The 20,283-nt window shown below is 69.8% G+C and overlaps 1 protein-coding gene across 1 annotated transcript in view; it reads left to right on the top strand.

Moving 5' to 3' along the window:
* Nucleotides 1-480: 480 nt before the first annotated feature.
* LAMB2 (laminin subunit beta 2) overlaps nt 481-20,283 on the top strand; it is a 39,453-nt gene continuing 19,650 nt past the window's right edge. The window contains 22 exon segments of the mRNA XM_048856468.2: nt 481-709; nt 795-872; nt 2,882-2,907; nt 2,909-3,052; nt 3,434-3,569; nt 4,180-4,253; nt 4,899-5,087; nt 6,235-6,298; nt 6,882-7,084; nt 7,432-7,552; nt 8,099-8,287; nt 8,462-8,641; nt 9,966-10,078; nt 11,787-11,866; nt 12,048-12,183; nt 12,475-12,630; nt 13,204-13,331; nt 13,588-13,708; nt 14,412-14,604; nt 15,186-15,329; nt 15,775-16,006; nt 16,338-16,501. Coding sequence (XP_048712425.2) covers nt 845-872; nt 2,882-2,907; nt 2,909-3,052; nt 3,434-3,569; nt 4,180-4,253; nt 4,899-5,087; nt 6,235-6,298; nt 6,882-7,084; nt 7,432-7,552; nt 8,099-8,287; nt 8,462-8,641; nt 9,966-10,078; nt 11,787-11,866; nt 12,048-12,183; nt 12,475-12,630; nt 13,204-13,331; nt 13,588-13,708; nt 14,412-14,604; nt 15,186-15,329; nt 15,775-16,006; nt 16,338-16,501 — 2,821 coding nt within the window. The 5' untranslated portion in view covers nt 481-709; nt 795-844.

Here is a 20,283-nt window from a genome sequence, read left to right on the forward strand (position 1 = left end):
CTGGAGCAATGTGCCGGGGGCGGGGGCGGGCTGAGCCATGGAGCCAAACTGCAAACCCTGGATACGATGGAAACCACGTCACGCCAGGGGGTGCAGCAGCCCCCCAGTTCCAGCCCCCAGGCTACGGCTCCCAGGGCCTGCGCCCCCCGGGGTCCCCACGTCTGGGCCTGCCGGCTGCCTGCAGGGGACTGTGCCTGACTGCGGGCACCCCCCAGCTGCAGCCAGGGCCAGGATGGGGCAGGGCTGTGTCGCTCGCCCCATTGCACCCCGAGCCAGTGTCCCTGTCGCAGGGTGCTTCGTGCCCCTGGGTGTGGTTTGGGCTCGGCGGCCCCGGCCCTTTCTGGAGCCCTGTCCCGGCCCAAGGGCCTTTGTCCCGTTCGCTCCCGGGACCTGCCCAGGGGCGAGTGGCGATGGGGGCAGGGGGGGCGAGCGGCGATGGGGGGAGGGGGGCGAGAGGCGATGGGGGGAGGGGGGGGTTCTGGCGACTGCCCCCGGCCGGGGGTCCCGTTTTCCCTTTGGCCCCCCTACGAGGCGCCGCCCCCGGGAGCCCCCCCGGCCGGGCTCCTCCCCTGGCCGCGGCCCCAGATCCCAGCGGCGGATCCGCCCCGCACTTTCCCTCCGGCCCGGCACCAACTTCTCCCAACTTCGGGCCCGGGCACAGCGGGGCCGAGCCGAGCCGTGTCGGACCGGACCGGACCGGACCGGGCAGGTGAGCGGGGCCGGGCTGGACGCGTCCCCGGGGGTCTGCGGGAGGCTCGGCCCGGCCCGGCCCCGCTCACCGGCTTGTCCCGCAGGGTGGAAGAGGAGCCTGCGGCGAAGGGCGAGCGGGACCCGGGCTGCCCCGATGAGGCTGTGGGGCTGGCTGCTGGCGGGTGAGTCCGGCCCGGCCTGCGGGGGGCAGCGGGAGCCCCGGGGCCCCTGAGTGATGCCCAGGACGAGGGAAGCCCCGCCCGGCCCCAGATGTGCAGCCCGGCCCGGCCCCGCCCCAGATGTGCAGCCCCGCCCGGCCCCGCCCCAGATGCTCTGTCTCCTGGCTGGGTGGTCTAGGCTCTGGGGGGCAGGGAAGCTGTAGCTTGGCCAGAGAGTGGGGGGTTCCTGGGACATCTGGGGCAGGGCAGCTCCTCCCACGGCCCCGCCCCTCAGTTGCCCCCCCTTCTTCCCCCCAGGTCCTGTGCCCCCCCCCCCCCGGTCCCTAGCCCCTCGCTCCCTGCTGCCCGGCGGCCCCCTGTGCAGAGAGCACGTGCCTTCCCCTGTATGGGCCACGGGGCACAGCCCAGTCAGGGGGCAGGGGAGCTGCGGTGGGGCTACTAGGTGGGGGTCGCACTGGCTCATTCCCTGCTGGCACCCTTGGGGCTCATGCTTCATCTTTGGCCCATCCCCCATGGGGCGTCAGTGCCAGGCAGTGGCCTGGCCCCATCCCCTGCAGGGAGCTGTGGGGCAGGGAGGAGCCTGCAGGATTTTGGGGTGAGCCCTGGGCCTCTTCCCTGAGCTGGGACTCCTGGGTCCAGTCCCAGCTGTGCCCCCTGCCTTGCTCCTCTGCCAGCTGAGCCTGGCGCTGGCCTCCACTCCCTTGGCTCTGCTCCCTTGTTACCCTGTGCCCAGGGCCAGCTGCCAGCCACCCCTCGCCCCCCAGTGCGGCCCCAGAGCTCGATAAATCACCACAGCCCTGCCGGCCTGGCTCTGTGCTGCCCCCTTGCCATGAGCTAGGGGGAGGGGTGCAGGCCGTGCCCCTGCCGGGGGTGGGGGGCAGCGGGTGGGCCACACCCCAGGGCAGCCGGTTCTCATCTGCCTTTGAAGCTCAGTGGTAGGAGAGGGGACTGGCCGGAGCTGGCTGGGTGCCCAGGACGTAGCCTGCGGGGGCGGGGCAGGGCTGTCCCCTCCCGTGCAGGGTGAGCAGCCCCCCAGCCAGAGGGCAGGGAGTGTGCTGGGGCACGGCGCCAAGCTCCCCTGCAGCCCTCCCCATGAGCAGTAGTGTCGCAGGTCGGAGGAGGGAGCCCGAACTCCTGGGTTCCAGGCCCGGCCGCCCACCCTCGGCTGCCCACCCCCGGCCTGGGCCCTCTTCCTGGCTGGGCAGCCAGCACCCTGCTCGGGGCAGCACGGTCAGGGTCCTGGGACCCCGGGACAGCGGCTCAGGGCCTTGCTGTATGCAGCAGCCCCCCCCACCAAAGACACCCCTCCCCTGGCTGCCTGCCTGCCGGGGAGGGCGAGGGCCTGGCTATTTCCAGCTGGCAGCTGCTTCTGCCCGGGCCAGCGGAAAGGGCTCGGCCTGCCACATTCCTGGCCCTGCCTGAGGGGCAGGGGCAGGTGGCCAAGGGGGGCTCAGAGCAGCGTGGAGCCAGACCCTCGGCATGGCCCCCACCCCTGTCTGTGACCACCAGCCCCTGGCTCTGGCCCTGCTCTGCGCCAGGGAGCCCCAGTTCCTGGGTAATGGCAGAACAAAGGGTCCCGATGCCCATCAGTGCCTGTACCCCTGCAGTGCCAGGGCAGCCCCCCTCTGCCCCATGCATACTCCCCTCCCCCGTGGTACCAGGGCACCCCCTGTTCCCATGCTAGGGCACCATCCTCCTCCCCGGCACCAGGACAGAGGCCCTGGCACCAGGCTAGGGCACCTCCCCGCCCCCCGTCCCCAGGCGAAGGCAGCTGGCTCTGTGCAGACAGGGAGGCCCTGGGCTCACCAGGAAGGCGAAGCAGACAGCTCTCGGCTTCCCAGCATGGAAGGGGCAGACCCAGTGTCCTCCATGGCTGGCAGGGAGGTGCCCCACTGCTCCAGGACAGGGCACGGACCCCCATCTCCCTTGCCCAGGGTGGGGTGCAGACCCCAAACTTCCCTGCTGGGGCAACCCAGAGCTGCTCCCCTCTCAGCTCTGACCTCTCTCCACAGTGCTGGGGGGGGGCCTGTGCCAGTACCCCCGAGCCCCCACATGGCTGCTCCCTGGGCAGCTGCTACCCAGTCACCGGGGACCTGCTTGTGGGCCGAGCGGAGCGGCTGAAAGCTTCCTCCACATGTGGGCTGCAGGGACCCCAACCCTACTGTATCGTCAGCCACCTGCAGGTGGGGCGGGGACATCCTGGGGCAAGGGGCACCGTGGGGTCGGGGCAGGCTGGGGCGGGGGGCGCTGCAGGTTGGGGCATGCTGGGGAGGGGGGCTGCCGTGGGACAGGGGTATGCTGGGGTGGAGGGCGCTGCAAGGAGGGGGGATGCTGGGGCGGGGGCAGGCTGGGGTGAGGGGTGCCGTGGGGCAGGGGTATGCTGAGGTGGGGGGCACTGCAGGGCGGGGGCATGCTGGGGCACCACGCACCTTGGGGTAGGGGTATGCTGGGGCCGGGGGCGCGGCAGGCTGGGGCAGGCTGGGGCCGGGGGCGCTGTGGGCCGGGGCGGGGGGCTCGTGGGGCGGGAGGGAGGAGGTGGGTGCATGCTGAGGGCTCTGTTGCAGGAGGAGAAGAAGTGCTTTGTGTGCGACTCGCGCCAGCCCTACTCCCCGCTGGCCAACCCCGTCAGCCATGGCATCGAGAACGCCATCCCCTCCTTCGCGCCCCACCGCAGGAAGGCCTGGTGGCAGTCAGAGAACGGTGAGCCCAGCCCTGCCCCCAGCCCCCCAGCTCAGCCCCCCTCTGGACCCCAGCCCCACCCCCTGCTTGGCTCAGCCCTGCCCCCAGGCTCTGCCCAGTCCCCCACGGTGACCCCCAGCTCCCTTGCAGAGAGCCCCATTGTCCAGACTGCCTGGCCCGTGTGTGTGGGGCCAGGCTCTGCCCACTCCCCCAGGAGTCCTGATCTGCTCTGCCCCCCTGGGCCAAGCCATCCCCATCCAGCCCCTGGGGTAGGTGGCAGCCTTGTGGGGGCTGGGCCTTGGGGTCCCCCCACCACAGAGACGGGCCAGGCTCCGACTCAGTATGGCCCCTGTGTTCCCCTAGGCAGGAGAAGGGCTGCCTGCCAGCGTGGGGCCCATGGGCTGGCTGCGGCAGCAGTGTGGGCTGGGGGTCCCTGGGGCCCTCTCCTTCCCTTCTCTCCCACGCGGGGAAGCGCTGACTCAGCGGGCCGGACCCACCCTGGCCTGGCTCTTTGCCACCTGGCCCCCTGCCTGGTGGAGGTAGCCGAGTCCTTGACAGCAACCGGGATCCGAGGGGGCCTCGGCCCGGCCCCACTGCAGCCCCCACAGAGCTCACAGCCCCGTCTCCGCAGGCGTGGAGCACGTCACCATCCGCCTGGACCTGGAGGCCGAGTTCCACTTCACCCACCTCATCATGACCTTCAAGGTGGGTCCCTGCCTGGGGCGGGCACGGGGCCCCCTCGCCCAGGCCAGGCCTCCCCGGGACATGGGGGGACATGCCAGGCCTCCTGGGAGCCACCAGTCCTGTCCCTTCATCACCCCCAACCTGTCCCCACGCCCTGCCCAGGCCAAGCTGGGGGTACACCCAGCTCCCCTCCCCCACAACACCCCACCCCGGGCCATGCTGGGGGCGCACCCAGCTCCCCTCCCCCACGAGACCCCACCCAGGGGCATTCTGGGGGCGCACCCAGCTCCCCTCCCCCACGAGACCCCACCCAGGGGCATTTTGGGGGCGCACCCAGCTCCCCTCCCCCACAAGACCCCACCCAGGGGCATTCTGGGGGCACACCCAGCTCCCCTCCCCCACGAGACCCCACCCAGGGGCATTCTGGGGGCGCACCCAGCTCCCCTCCCCCACGATACCCCGCCCCAGGGCATGCTGGGGGCGCACCCAGCTCCCCTCCCCCACGAGACCCCACCCAGGGGTATTCTGGGGGCGCACCCAGCTCCCCTCCCCCATGAGACCCCACCCAGGGGCATTTTGGGGGCGCACCCAGCTCCCCTCCCCCACGACACCCTGCCCAGGGCCATGCTGGGGGTGCACCCATCTCCCCCATGTCTCTCCCCACAGACCTTCCGCCCGGCGGCCATGCTGATCGAGCGCTCGGCGGATTTCGGCCGCACCTGGAAGGTTTATCGCTACTTCGCCTATGACTGCGCGTCAGCCTTCCCCAGCGCTGCCCCCGCCCCCCTGCGCAGGGTGGATGATGTCATCTGTGAGTCCCGCTACTCGGACATCGAGCCCTCCAGTGAGGGGGAGGTAAGCGGGGGTCCTTGGCCGTGGCCCCGCCTGCCCTGGCCCATGGGCTGGCTGCGGGCCTATGAGATCCTGCACCCGGCGCGGGCACGGACCTTTCCCCGATTGCGAGCAGGCGGGGGCGGGGCTGGCCCTGCCATGGGACAGGCACTGGGGGTCAGTGCAGACCAAAGACCTGCTGAGCAGGAGGGACGGGAAATCGGCCACCCACCCTTGGGGGTGGGAAATGAGGCCTATTGGTGGGCTGGGCTGTTCCCCCAGGTCTCTTCTGGGTCCCCCGAGAGAGACCCTGGGGGGAAAAGCTGGCTCCTGGCATGCGCTTCCACCCCTCCGTGTCCTGGGACCCCAGCTTCGCTGTAATGTCACTGGGCCTTCGCTGGCCCAGTCCCGATCCCGAGGGCCGACCCCATCCTGAGGGCCGGCCCGATCCTGATCCTGATCCCAATCCCAAGGCCTGGCCCTATCCCTAGAGCCGTCCCTGTCCCGATCCTGGTCCCTAGAGCCGTCCTGACCAGACAAAGGAGGGAGCCAGAGGACGGCCACAGCTCCAGCTCGGTCCCAAGCAGCCAGGGAAAGGGAGACCTGCCCCTCCCCCTGCCCTGTGTGCCCCTTTTCTCCCCCACCGTCTGTCCTGGGGTCTAACCGAGGCTGTCTGGGCCGGGGAGAGGCCGGTGGGAGCAGGGCTCGGCGTGCCTGGTGCTGGGCCGTCTGGGGCTGCTCGGCCGGCTGGTCTGTGTCCCCGTTGGCCCGGGAAGTCAGTAGCCGAGCCAGCAGCTACATTTTCTCTTTGCTGGTCCGGTCTCCCCCTCCCCTGCCGGGTGCTTGTTGTTTGTCTTTGAGAGACGGGAGGGGACAGCTCCAGTCCCAGCCACGTCCCTTCTCCCCAGGGGCGGCTGGCAGCAGCCAAACACGGGAGCTTTTCCTTCCAAAGCCTCCCAGCTAAGGGACGAGGGGCCATGCTGGGCTGAGCCTGCTTCCCCTCTGTCCTGGGGCCCGAGCCTGGTGTGCCACTGGCCAATGCCGGGCACCACCTCTGGGCCCCTTGGGTCCCGTGAAATGAGCACGGCAGGCGGGCACCCCACCCCGCTGGGGCCCCTGGACCGTCCCGCAGCCGGCACTCGGGACTGAGGGGCGTTTCTCCGTATTGCAGGTCATCTACAGAGTCCTGGACCCGGCCATCCCCATCCGAGACCCCTACAGCCCGGCCATCCAGAGTGAGTCCAGCTCTGCCCAGCGGGACAACGCCCAGGTCCCAGACAGGCGCAGGGAGATCCCGGCCCAGATCTCAGAGCAGCACAGGCCGGGGGATCCGGCCCTGAGCACAGGCCCGGCCTGGGGAGGGGTGGTAGGTCCTGGGGAGGCACAAGGGGTCCTGAGGTGGGGCGGAGGGATCCTGGGGGCACGCGAGGTCCTGGAGAGGGGCAGTGAAGTTCCTGGTGGGGGGGTCCTGGGGAAGCAGGGTGGGGGGATCCTGAGGCGGCACGGGGGGGTTCCTGAGAAGGCGCGGGGGAGGACCTGCGGGAGTCCTGGGAAGCAGGGCATGGGGGGTCCTGGGGAGGGGCAGGCGGCTCCAGCCCTGAGCCTTCGCTGTACCAAGCCCAGCTCGTGTCTGTCCCGGGGCCTGTGCTGCTGTGTTCTGTTTGGGGCTGGGTTCTTCTGGCTGCGGCTGCTTTTCGCCCTGGTCTCCCGGGGTCCCCCCCACGGGCTCCCCGGCCGCCCCCAGGAGATGGGCTGGGTGAGTCCCCCCCCGCCCCGGCATTGCGCTGGAGCATTGCAGTGGGTGACATCTGCCCCCAGATCTGCTGCGCGTCACCAACCTGCGGGTGAACCTGACCAAGCTGCACACGCTGGGCGACAACCTGCTGGACTCGCGGCGGGAGATCCAGGAGAAGTATTACTATGCCCTCTACGAGCTGGTGCTGCGTGGGAGCTGCTTCTGCTACGGCCACGCCTCCGAGTGCGCCCCCGCCCCCGGCGCCCACGCCAACCTGGAGGGCATGGTAGGGGCTGCGTGCCCGCCCCGCGACTTCCCCCCATGCTGGGGACTCCCAGATCCAAGCCCCACGGCTGTGTGCCCTGCTGTGCCTGGGGGCAGAGCCCTTGCTGACGGGCATGGGCCGGGTTGGGCCGTGGTGGCTGTGGGTCTTGGCAGGGCATGGCCCCAAGAGCCCCGGCTGCCTGGCACGGCTTGGCCCTCTGTTTGCAGAGCGGAGTCTGAGAACTGACCGGGCCTGGGGACCAAGCTCCCCGGGAGTCTGGCTTTGGGCAGCAGGGACACGGGCCCGGGCTGGGCGTGGCTGGGGCTAGCAGGGCCGTGGCACGTCTCTCACGCCCGCCCCCTCGGCAGGTGCATGGCAGGTGCGCCTGCAAACACAACACGCAGGGCCTGAACTGTGAGAGGTGCAACAGCTTCTACAACGACCTGCCCTGGCGCCCGGCCGAGGGGCGCAGCACCAACGCCTGCAGGAGTGAGTGCCGGGCGGAGGGGCCAGGGCCGGGCGGCAGGGCTGGGGGCTTGGCAGGGGGCTGGGCCGGGGGCAGGGTGGCATGGTTGGGTGGCGGGGCTGGGCAGCAGGGCTGGGTGGCTTGGCCAGGGGTTGGGAAGCAGGATAGGGGGCTGGGCGGCGTGGCGGGGGGCCGGGGCTTGGGCAGCAGGGCGGGGGGCCGGGTGGTGGGGCTGGGGGCTGGGTGGCGTGGTTGGGTGGGGGCTGGGCAGCAGGGCGGGGGGCCGGGTGGTGGGGCTGGGTGGCGTGGTTGGGTGGGGGCTGGGCAGCAGGGCGGGGGGCCGGGTGGTGGGGCTGGGGGCTGGGTGGCGTGGTTGGGTGGGGGCTGGGCAGCAGGGCGGGGGGCCGGGTGGTGGGGCTGGGTGGCGTGGTTGGGTGGGGGCTGGGCAGCAGGGCGGGGGGCCGGGTGGTGGGGCTGGGGGGCCTGGCTGGGGCTGGGCTGGGGGCCAGGTTGGGCGCCAGGCGGCGTGGCGGGGGCTGGATTACCGGATGGCACCGGTGTCTCGGCAGGGTGTGACTGTAACCAGCACTCACGCCGGTGCCACTTCGACATGGCCGTGTACCTGGCCACGGGCAATGCCAGCGGGGGCGTCTGTGACGACTGTCAGCACAACACCATGGGCCGCAGCTGCCAGCTCTGCAAACCCTTCTACTACAGGGACCCCGGCAGGGACCTGCGGGACCCCGGGGCCTGCCGAGGTGAGGGGCCCCGGGGCCGGGGGTGGAGAACAGGCCCCGAGCCCTCGCTGCGGGGGTCTGTGTCCAGCTGAGCCCCGTCTCGGGGAGGGGGGTCAGGGGGGCCTTTCCCTTGGGGGGAGGGCATGGCTCGGGGTGCTGGGCCCCGTCTGACTCTGCCCGTTTGGGGCTCCGCAGCCTGTGACTGTGACCCGGCCGGCGCCCTGGACGGCGGGATCTGTGACGCCCACGACGACCCGGCGCTGGGGCTGCTCGCCGGGCAGTGCCGCTGCAAGGAGCACACACAGGGCCCACGCTGCCACCAGTGCAAGCCGGGATTCTTCGGGCTCAGCGCCGACAACCCCCAGGGCTGCCAGCGTGCGTACCTCCGGCCACAGGGCCAGCTGCCAGTCCCGCCTCAGCCAGCAGGGGGCGCTGTGGGGGCGAGGCAGGGTGCTGGTTCTGGGGAGCTCCCAGTGGGGGGCGCTGTGGGGGCAGGGCAGGGCGCTGGTTCTGGGGAGCTCCCAGCAGGGGGCGCTGTGGGGGCGAGGCAGGGCGCTGGCTGGGGGGGAGCTCCCAGCAGGGGGCACTGTAGGGGAGGGGCAGGGCGCTGGCTGGGGGGAGCTCCCAGCAGGGGGCGCTGTGGGGGCGGGGCGCTGGCTGGGGGGGAGCTCCCAGCAGGGGGCGCTGTGGGGGCGGGGCGCTGGCTGGGGGGGAGCTCCCAGCAGGGGGCACTGTGGGGGAGGGGAGGGGCGCTGGCTGGGGGGGGAGCTCCCAGCAGGGGGCGCTCTAGGGGCGGGGCAGGGCGCTGGCTGGGGGGAGCTCCCAGCAGGGGGCGCTCTGGGGGCGGGGCGCTGGCTGGGGGGAGCTCCCAGCAGGGGGCACTGTGGGGGAGGGGCGGGGCGCTGGCTGGGGGGGTGCTCCCAGCAGGGGGCACTGTAGGGGAGGGGCAGGGTGCTGGCTGGGGGGAGCTCCCAGCAGGGGGCGCTCGGGGGGCGGGGCGGGGCGCTGGCTGGGGGGAGCTCCCAGCAGGGGGCACTGTGGGGGAGGGGCGGGGCGCTGGCTGGGGGGAGCTCCCAGCAGGGGGCGCTGTAGGGGAGGGGCAGGGCGCTGGCTGGGGGGAGCTCCCAGCAGGGGGCACTGTGGGGGAGGGGCGGGGCGCTGGCTGGGGGGAGCTCCCGGCAGGGGGCGCCATGGGGACGGGGCAGGGCGCTGGCTGGGGGGGGAGCTCCCAGCAGGGGGCACTGTGGGGGAGGGGCAGGGCGCTGGCTGGGGGGGGAGCTCCCAGCAGGGGGCGCTCTGGGGGCGGGGCGCTGGCTGGGGGGGGAGCTCCCAGCAGGGGGCACTGTGGGGGAGGGGCGGGGCGCTGGCTGGGGGGGAGCTCCCAGCAGGGGGCACTGTAGGGGAGGGGCAGGGCGCTGGCTGGAGGGGAGCTCCCAGCAGGGGGCACTGTAGGGGAGGGGCAGGGCGCTGGCTGGGGGGGAGCTCCCAGCAGGGGGCGCTCTGGGGGCGGGGCGCTGGCTGGGGGGAGCTCCCAGCAGGGGGCACTGTAGGGGAGGGGCAGGGCGCTGGCTGGGGGGGAGTTCCCAGCAGGGGGCGCTGTGGGGGTGGGGCAGGGCGCTGCAGTGTGGGGGGCGGGGCAGGGGGCTGGCTGTGGGGTGGTGCTGGCCTGCGACTCCCTCTCACCCACTCTCCACATCAGGCTGCCAGTGCCACCCCCAGGGGACGGTGTCGGGCGGGACCCAGTGCGACCCCGTCAGCGGCGACTGCTTCTGCAAGCGCTTGGTGACTGGCCAAAGGTGCGACCAGTGCCTGGTGAGTGCCGGCCCTACGGGCCCTACGGGCAGCGCCTCCCCACGGCATCGGCCCCGGGCTGCCGCCTCAGGCCCCCCCAGGGGGTGTCACGGGCTGGGGGTGCTTGAGGGCTGTCCCACTGGGCCCCTTCCTGGGGCTCTGCCTGGCCTGGCCTGCCTGGGCCCCGCTCCTGGGATTTGGTGTGCTGCCAGGCCCCTGGCCTGTGCCTAGGGATCGGGGGCACTAGCTGGTGGGAGGAGGAGTGGAGCCAGATGTCTCGCAGTCACAGGCTGGGTACTCTGGAACCGCCCTGAATGAAGTCAGCCAGGACCCTCTGGCTGGGGACGGGCTTCAACCATCAGTTACCATCTAGGCATCGCTGCCATGATTATACACCAGGGGGCAGGGGCTAGGCCAACTGAGCGGGGCAGGGGGCAGGCGGGTGGGGCTGGGAAGGGCCGAGCCCTGGTGGGTTGGGTGGGGTCAGGGCCTGGCAGGTTGGGCGGAGCAGGGCAGGGGTCAGACAGGTTGGGTTAGGCAGGGCCTGGCGGGTTGGACGGGGTTGGGCAGGTTGGGTTGGGCGGGGCTCGGGACTGTCGGGTTGGGCGGGGCTGGGCAGGGTCAGGAGGGGCTGGGCAGGACCGGGCAGGGCCTGGCAGGTTGGGCGGGGCTGGGCAGGCTTGGGTGGGTCCGGTTGGGTAGGTCCGGTTGGGCAGGGCCTGGTGGGTAGGGCGGGGCCAGGTGGGGTTGGGTTGGGCGGGTCGGGTTGGGCGGAGCTGGGCACGATCAGCCAGGTTTGGGCAGAGCCAGGCAGGGTTGGGCGGGGCTGCCCATGGTCTGGTGGGTTGGGCAGGGTTGGTCGGGTTGGGCAGGGCCAGGCAGGGCCTGGCAGGGTTGGGTTGGGTGGGTCGGGTTGGGCGGAGCCGGGCAAGGTCAGGCAGGGTTGGGCGGAGCCGGGCAAGGTCAGGCAGGGTTGGGCGGGGCCGGGCAGGTCCTGGCGGGTTGGGCAGGTTGGCCAGGGCCAGTCGGGTTGGGTTGGGCGGAGCCAGCCAGGGTCAGGCCGGGTTGGGTGGGGTCGGGCAGGGCCTGGTGGGCTGGGCGGGGCTGGGCAGGGTTGGGCAGGGCAGGCAGGGCCTGGTGGGGTCAGGTTGGGCCGGTTGGGTTGGGCGGAGCTGGGCAGGGTCAGGCGGGGTTGGGCGGGGCTGGGCAGGGGCGGGCAGGGCCTGGTGGGGTCGGGTTGGGCGGAGCGGGCGGGGTCAGGTGGGGTTGGGTGGGCCGGGCAGGGCCTGGCGGGTTGGGTGGGGCTGAGCAGGGTTAGGCAGGTTGGCCAGGGCCAGGCGGGTTGGGTTGGGTGGAGCCAGGCAGGGCCTGGCGGGTTGGGCGGGGCTGGGTGGGGCCGGGCAGGGCCTGGCGGGTTGGGCGGGGCTAGGCAGGGTTGGGCAGGTTGGCCAGGGCCAGGCAGGTTGGGTTGGGTGGAGCCAGGCAGGGTCTGGCAGGTTGGGTGGGGCCAGGCAGGGCCTGGCGGGTTGGGCTGGGCTGGGCAGGGCTGGGCAGGGCCTGGCGGGGTGGGCTGGGCTGGGCAGGTTGGCCAGGGCCAGGCGGGTTGGGTTGGGTGGAGCCAGGCAGGGCCTGGCGGGTTGGGCGGGGCTGGGCAGGGCCTGGCGGGGTGGGTTGGGCGGAGCCGGGCAGGGTGAGGTGGACCGGTCACTAACGCAGTCTCTGTCCCCAGCCCGAGCACTGGGCTCTCGGCCACGACCGGCTCGGCTGCCGGTCCTGTGACTGCGACGTGGGAGGTGCCCACAACAACCAGTGAGTGGGTGCTGGGCCTGGGGCCATGGCCTCACCCTGGGCATGAACCCGTGGGGCTGGGGGCAGGGGGCTGCTCACGGGCAGGCTGGGGCCCGACCTGCCGGGGCTGGGGGGTGGGGGTCACGCCCTGTCCGTGGGCAGAGGGGCCCAGCGCTCCTGCTCTGACCTGCTCTCCTGCCAGGTGTGCCGTCGAGACGGGGCGCTGCCCCTGCCGTAGCCACATGGTGGGCCGGACGTGCAGCCGGGTGAAAGCCGGCTTCTACCTCGCCCGCCTGGACCACTACACCTACGAGGCGGAGGAGGCCCGGCTGCGCCAGGTGAGACGGGCCAGCCCTGGCGTTCGGCTGCCAGCGCACGGGGTGGGGCTGGGCCTGCCCCGGTGGGCGCCCGGGGGAAACCTGGGCCGGGGGGCGAGCCCCTGGCAGCACCTGCAACATCTGGGCCAAGGATCCAGAGCCCCGGGAGCCGGGCCGGCGGGCCCCGCTCAGCACCCGGCAGCCAGCTGGGAGAGCGGGGGGCCCAGGGCAGGCCGCTGCGTGCGGTGCCAGGCTGGGCCCCCTTGGGACACGCGGGAGGAGGGGCCATTCCTGACGGCTCCTTCACGGCAGGGCGCAGTGGTGGAGCGGGCGCAGCCCCCGGGCCGGCCAGCCACGTGGACGGGGGCTGGGTTTGCCCACGTGCCAGAGGGTGGTGCCGTGGAGTTCCTGGTCAGCGACGTGCCCGCCTCCATGGAGTACGACGTGGTGATCCGCTACGAGCCCCAGGTGAGCCCTGGGCCAGCGCCCCCCAGCTCCCGCCTGCGGCCCCAGGCCTCTGCCCCCCACCCTGGGTTCCCGCCTGCGGCCCCGGGCCACTGTCCCCCACCCTTGGGTTCCCGCCTGCGGCCCCGGACCACTGTCCCCCACCCTGGGTTCCCGCCTGCGGCCCCGGGCAACTGCCCCCCACCCTGGGTTCCCGCCTGCGGCCCCGGGCCACTGTCCCCCACCCTTGGATTCCCGCCTGCGGCCCCGGGCCACTGTCCCCCACCCTGGGTTCCCGCCTGCGGCCCCGGACCACTGCCCCCCACCCTTGGGTTCCCGCCTGCGGCCCCGGGCAACTGCCCCCCACCCTTGGGTTCCCGCCTGCGGCCCCGGGCCACTGTCCCCCACTCTGGGTTCCCGCCTGCGGCCCCGGGCCACTGTCCCCCACCCTGGGTTCCCACCTGTGGCCCCGGGCAACTGCCCCCCACCCTTGGGTTCCCGCCTACGGGCCTGGGCCACTGCCCCCCCCCCCGGCTCCTCACTCTGGCGCCAGGCCCGTGCCCCCTGCCCGCTCTGACTGGCTCTCCCGGCTCTCAGCTCCCGGAGCCGTGGGAGGAGGTGAAGCTATGGGTGCTACGCCCCGGGCCCATCCCCACCGGCAGCCCATGTGGGAACACCATCCCTGCTGATGACCGGCTGGCCACGGCACTGCTGCCCAGGGCCAGGTGAGCAGGTGGGCAGGGTGCCCGGGGGGAGGGGGTGCCCAGCATGGCTCGGGGAGGGGGAGAGCGTAGTTGGGTGGCTAGGGGTGGGTTGGGGGGGCCCGTCTGGTGCTGGGGCCCGGCACAGGGGAGGAATTTGCCTGGGTGACGCTGGGCGGGGAGTGCTGCCAGGCTGGCAGGTGCCCGTGGATCTGTGTGGGGGGTGCCCCCATCCCGAGGCTAACCTGAGGGCAGCTGAGCCTGGCTCCCATCCCTGCAGGTACATGCTGCTGCCCCAGCCCGTCTGCCTGGAGCGCGGCGTCAGCTACACCCTGCGCCTGGAGCTCGCCCGCTACACGTCCCGCCTGGCGGTGCCCGGCGCCAGCATCCTGCTCGACTCGGTGAGCCTGGGGAGCTGGGGGGCTGTGCCATGCTGGGCCTGGCTGACAGGTCCACGGTGGGTGTGGGTGATGGGGGGGTGCGGGGCCACGCTGGGCAGAGGGGGTTGTTGTGCTGTTAGGACAGGGCCGTACCAGGGGGGGCCGTGGGGAAAGGACCGCACCAGGCCCAGCTGTGTGCCGGTAAGCCAACAGGGGCATTGGGGGGCTGGGGCCTCACTGGGGGGGAGGGCAGGGGCTGGGGCTATGCCAGGCCCGGCTGTGTGGGGGTAGGACAGGGCCACGCCGGCGAGGAGAGCAGGGGGGACAGGGCCGTGCCAGGCCCGGCTGTGTGCCGGTAGGGCAGGGCCACGCCGGCGAGGAGAGCAGGGGGGGACAGGGTCGTGCCAGGCCCGGCTGTGTGCCGGTAGGGCAGGGCCACGCCGGCGAGGAGAGCAGGGGGGACAGGGCCGTGCCAGGCCCGGCTGTGTGGGGGTAGGGCAGGGCCACGCCGGCGAGGAGAGCAGGGGGGACAGGGCCGTGCCAGGCCCGGCTGTGTGGGGGTAGGGCAGGGCCACGCCGGCGAGGAGAGCAGGGGGGACAGGGCCGTGCCAGGCCCGGCTGTGTGGGGGTAGGGCAGGGCCACGCCGGCGAGGAGAGCAGGGGGGACAGGGCCATGCCGGGGGGACCAGCACGCCCAGCTCTGGCTGACCTCTCTCCCCTCCAGCTGGTGCTGGTGCCGCGCTATTCCTCCATGGAGATGTTCATCGCGGGCGACGCAGGTGCCGTGGGGCGTAGGGAGGCCTTCGAGCGGTTCCGCTGTGGCCAGCACGCCTGGCCCGTGGGCAAGGCACCCGCCAGCGAAGTGTGCACCAGCCTGCTCACCAGCATGTCGGCCATCATCCACGGCGGGGCGCTGCGTGAGTGCCCCCGCCCGCCATGCACTCCCTGGGCAGCGCCAGCCAGTGCCAGGATGGGAACGACCCTTGCCATCTGCTAGCCTGGTTCTGGGATGGGGGGGTGGGGTTTTCAGGTGGCATATATCGAGGGGGGTCCCCGGTTGCAGGCAGTGTATTTGGTGGGGTCCCCGGTTCCGGGCGGTGTATTTGGTGGCGTCCCCGGTTCCGGGTGGTCTATTCTGGGGGGTCCCCAGTTCCGGGTGGTCTATTCTAGGGGGTCCCTGGTTCCGGGCGGTGTATTGGGAGGGTCCCCGGTTCCGGGCGGTCTATTCTGGGGGGTCCCCGGTTCCGGGCAGTGTATTTGGGAGTGTCCCCGGGCCTGGGCGGTGTATTTGGCGGGGACCCTGGTTCCGGGCGGTCTATTCTGGGGGGTCCCTGGTCCTGGGCGGTCTATTCTGGGGGGACCCCAGTTCCGGGCGGTGTATTCTGGGGGGTCCCCGGGCCCGGGCGGTGTGCTCCAGGGAGGGGGGTGCGCCCTGTGCCCGGGCTGGGCTGCCCCTTCCCTCTGCCCATGGGTCGCGCATTCGCCTGTCTGCCCACAGCCTGCCTGTGCGACCCCCAGGGCTCGCTGAGCGCCGAGTGCCAGGCCCGCGGGGGGCAGTGCCCATGCAAGACCGGCGTGACGGGGCGTCGCTGCCACCGCTGCTCCCCGGGCACCTTTGGCTTCGGGCCCAGCGGATGCCGAGGTGAGTGACCCCCCCGACGGGGGCCCCTCCCCCAACCACCCCATCCCCGACGGGGGCTCCTCGCCCCAACCACCCCTCCCCTGACGGGGCCCCTCCCCTGACCACCCCTCCGCCGACGGGGGCTCCTCATCCCCACCCCTCCCCCGACGGGGGCCCCTCCCCCGACGGGGGCTCCTCACCCCCACCCCTCCCCGACGGGGGCCCCTCCCCCAACCACCCCTCCCCCAGCAGGCTTCCCCAGAGGCGGGGTCCCAAGCCTCCCCCTCACACCTGTCTGTGGGACTCCGTTCCAGGGTGAGGGTCCCCGGTTCCCAGGGGATGGACTCTGGGTGGGGGCGCCTCTCCCACCTGCCCTGTGCCCCGGGGAGTGCCCTGGGGCCCTGGCTGGGCTGGGTGGGCAGTGCCCGGGCAGTGCCCGGCCCCTCTCACGGCCTCTCCCCTGCAGCCTGCCAGTGCAACAGCGACGGGGCCCTGAGCAGCTTCTGCGACAGCTTCAGTGGGCAGTGCCCCTGCCGGCCGGGCGCCTCCGGGCCCCGCTGCGACCGCTGCCAGCCTGGCTCCTGGGGCTTCCCCCACTGCCAGCCCTGCCAGTGCAACGGGCACGCAGAGGAGTGCGACCCGCGGACCGGCAGCTGCCTGCGCTGCCGCGAGAACACGGACGGCGACAGATGCCAGAGGTGACGGGCCGCGGAGCCGGGGGCTCCCCCTGGGCAGGCGCCGGTGGGGGTCTCCGGGGTGGGAGCCGCAGTGCCAGCCGGGCTCTCCCGGAGCCAGGGAGAACATCGGTTCCCTCCCCGCAGTGGGCAGCAGTGCAAGGGGCTGGGCACAGAGTGACACAGACGGTTCATACCCCGGCTGGTGCTGGCCCAGTGGGGCAGGGGCTCTGACATGTGCAGCAGCAGGAAGGGAGGGTGGGGCGTGGCCACGCAGGCCCCCCCTCGGGAAGGGGTGCAGTCAGGTGTCCCCAGGGCTGGGCCTCCCCCTGGCTCTCACTGCCTCCCCCCACAGGTGCGCAGCTGGCCACTACGGGAACCCCACACTGGTCTCGGGGGAGCGCTGCCGCCCTTGCCCCTGCCCCGATGGGCCCAACAGTGCCCGCCACTTCGCTGCCTCCTGCCACCAGGACAGCCGCTCCCGCCAGGTGATCTGCAACTGCAACCCCGGGTACACAGGTGAGTGCCCCCGCAGGCCTTGGGCACCCACCAGAAGCACTGCTCCGGGGCCAGGACTGCCAGCCCCTCCCCAGCCCCGTCTGCCCGGCTCCTCGGCCCTGGGGCCCCCCGTCTGCCCGGCTCCTCAGCCCTGGGGCCCCCCATCTGCCCGGCTCCTCCGCCCTGGGGCCCCCCGTCTGCCTGGCTCCTCGGCCGTGGAGCAGCAGCCCCAGTGGTGGGCATGGCTGTGCCAGCACCGGGCAGCTCCACCCGGCTGCACTGGGGACCCCCAGGGCCGTGGGGCAGCTCGGCCCCCTGCAGGGCGGTGCCGGGTGGGGGCACGGCGGGGGCACAGCCCTGCACAGCCTTCGTCCTCCTGGGCACTGCAGCTCAGTGCTGCTCTGTCTGAGCCGGGAGCCCCTGCCCTCCCCCACTTCCTGGCTGTACCCCCTTGTGACGGTGCCGCCTGTGAGAGCCAGCTGAGGTCACTCATAGAGTCATAGATGATCAGGGTTGGAAGGGACCTCAGGAGGTATCTAGTCCAACCCCCTGCTCGAAGCAGGACCAGTCCCCAATTAACTCATCCCAGCCAGGGCTTTGTCAAGCCTGACCTTAAAAACCTCTAAGGAAGAAGATTCCACCACCTCCCTAGGTAACGCATTCCAGTGTTTCACCACCCTCTTAGTGAAAAAGTTTTTCCTAATATCCAATCTAAACCTCCCCCACTGCAACTTGAGACCATTACTCCTCGTTCTGTCATCTGCTACCATTGAGAACAGTCTAGAGCCATCCTCTTTGGAACCCCATTTCAGGTAGTTGAAAGCAGCTATCAAATCCCCCCTCATTCTTCTCTTCCGCAGACTAAACAATCCCAGTTCCCTCAGCCTCTCCTCATAAGTCATGTGTTCCAGTCCCCGAATCATTTTTGTTGCCCTCCGCTGGACTCTTTCCAATTTTTCCACATCCTTCTTGAAGTGTGGGGCCCAAAACTGGACACAGTACTCCAGATGAGGCCTCACCAATGTCAAATAAAGGGGAACGATCACATCCCTCGATCTGCTGGCAATTCCCCTACCTATACATCCCAAAATGCCATTGGCCTTCTTGGCAACAAGGGCACACTGTTGACTCATATCCAGCTTCTCGTCCACTGTAACCCCTAGATCCTTCTCTGCAGAACTGCTGCCGAGCCATTCGGTCCCTAGTCTGTAGCGGTGCAAGGAATGGGAGAGATCCTGGGGCATCCATGGCAACGTTGGTGGGTTCGAACTTCCCCAGGTCACCAGCTAAAGTGACCCTGCTCAGTTCGGTCTCGAAGGGGGAGAGATGTGAGGAAGCGGGACTGTTCTTAATGTTTTCTCTGAATACTGTGTGGATGCCTCAGTTTCCCCTAGGCATTTCTTAAGTCTCTAGGTGGTGGGATGAGGAGGTGTAATTGTTGCAGAGCAGAGGGCCAGGGTACATAAATGGCCGACACTCTGTCTCCCGGCAGCTGATGGCCTGGGCCCTTCCCCTCTGCAAGGTGAGAGCTAAAGGGTTGGAGAACAAAGAAATCAGGTGCCCTTAAGGTCAGGCTTGACAAAGCCCTGGCTGGGATGATTTAGTTGGGGATTGGTCCTGCTTTGAGCAGGGGGTTGGACTAGGTGACCTCCTGAGGTCCCTTCCAACCCTGATATTCTATGATTCTATGATTCTATGCCCTCCTGGCTCAGGAAAGGGACAAAGCCCAGAGGAGGGGCTGGAGAGAGTTTCAGTTTGGGGCTGGCTGGGAACAAGGACTGAAGGGCAGACGTGGTTGTCTGGCTCACTGCCCCCCAAAATGGACCTGGCTGAGGGGTCCTGTTCTCTGCACCTACAAGCTCTGTTTTAGACCCTGTTCCTGTCATCTAATAAACCTTCTGTTTTACTGGCTGGCTGAGAGTCCCGTCTGACTGCGAAGTTGGGGGGCAGGACCCTCTGGCTTCCCCAGGAGCCCCGCCTGAGCGGACTCGCTGGGGGAAGCGCACGGAGGGGCAGAGGAGGCTGAATGCTCCGAGGTCAGACCCAGGAAGGGGGAAGCCGGGTGAGGTGTGTGTCCTGTAGACAGGCTGCTCCCAGAAAGGCGACTGCCCCAGAGTCCTGCCTGGCTTCGTGGGGAGCAGTTCCAGAGCATCGCCCGGGGACCCTGTGACAACTCCATCCTAAGTGCACTCAATCAGGGTGAACTACAAACAGACCGGGGCACCCGAACGCCGGTGGATATGCCACTCCTCAGAGTTACCAAACCAGCCTCCGTATCACCTCCCTGGGTACTCAGACGTCCACACAACGCAGTGCCCCTAAAGTGCCCGCCCCAGGCCTCCCTCCGGACACACGTCAGATACGACGATGATTACTGAAGATCTTCTCTCATCATATAAGAGAGCAGGTTCCCCCAATCCCAAAGGATCAGGCCCCAGACCCAGGTCCGATGATAACTTAGATCTTACCCCAAATACGCACTGATAGCCAATTCTCGTTAATTAAACTACAGTTTATTCAAAAAGAAAAGGGAGAGAGAGTTGGTAGAGAGATCAGTCTACAGAGCGACCTGAGTTCAGTTCTTGAGGTCACGATACCGAGCAGAGATGGTGAGTCTGTAGTGGCCAAACGTCCTTTTAGAAACAGCCCAGAGGTTACAGTCCAATGTCCATGTTCAGGGTGACTCCAGTCAGTGACTGGGGATCTCAATCCTTATGGCTCAGGGTTTCCCCTTCTTGAAACCCAAAGCCGATCTGAGATGAAGGAGGATCGTGTCCCAGGGCTTTTATACATTTCCAGCAGCCTCTTGGCCTGAGAAGACAATAGGCTCAACCTTCCTTCTCCCAAACATCCTGGCAATTAGCCCAGGGTAATTTATCATTAAACGGTTCAGATACAGGTTACCCCAACCTTCCCGGAGACAGAGAGACAACAACACTGTTGCCCTCCAGTGTCTTCCTAGATCTTCACACTCCTGTTTTGATCTTTGAATCAAAGCCGTGGCAATAGACAAGACTCGTTTGCTGACATCACAAGCCCTGAGCCAGCATCTCCCCTTCTCTCTCTAGCAGTGCGGGCTGCAGTTCACAGCTCTCCTCCTTTCCATCTCTTCCTAAGCAGTCTCTAAAGTTGGGCCCCGGGTCAGGTCAGTCTGGGAGGTCATTAACTCTTTCTGGCCCTGTGTCACCTGTCAATGAGATATGATATTACACTCCGAACGTCACACCCCTGTCACGGGGTCCTGGGCCATGCTCTGGAACTGCTCCCGATGAAGCCAGGCAGGACTCTGGAGCAGTCTCCTCTCTGGGAGCAGCCTGTCTGCAGGACACACAGCTCACCCGGCTTCCCCCTTCCTGGGTCTGACCTCGGAGCATTCAGCCTCCTCTGCCCCTCCGTGCGCTTCCCCCAGCGAGTCCGCTCAGGCGGGGTCCTGGGGAAGCCAGAGGGTCCTGCCCCCCAACTTCGCAGTCAGACGGGACTCTCAGCCAGCCAGTAAAACAGAAGGTTTATTAGATGACAGGAACAGGGTCTAAAACAGAGCTTGTAGGTGCAGAGAACAGGACCCCTCAGCCAGGTCCATTTTGGGGGGCAGTGAGCCCCCGCCCATTGCTGCTCCCCCTTCTCTTTGTCTCGCTTTCCGGGCCAAAGGTGTCACCGGGTTGCACCCCCTCCTGGGTCTCAGGTTACACAGCTGCAAACAGCTGGGCAGGCTCACCTTCCCTGAGAGCCTCAGCAAAATCACACCCCCAGTTCCCACCACCCCAGTACTGGTGCAGCACACAGGGAAACTGAGGCACACACAG

Source organism: Caretta caretta, chromosome 7, assembly GCF_965140235.1.
Source record: "Caretta caretta isolate rCarCar2 chromosome 7, rCarCar1.hap1, whole genome shotgun sequence".
In the NCBI taxonomy this organism is placed as follows: Eukaryota; Metazoa; Chordata; order Testudines; family Cheloniidae; genus Caretta; species Caretta caretta.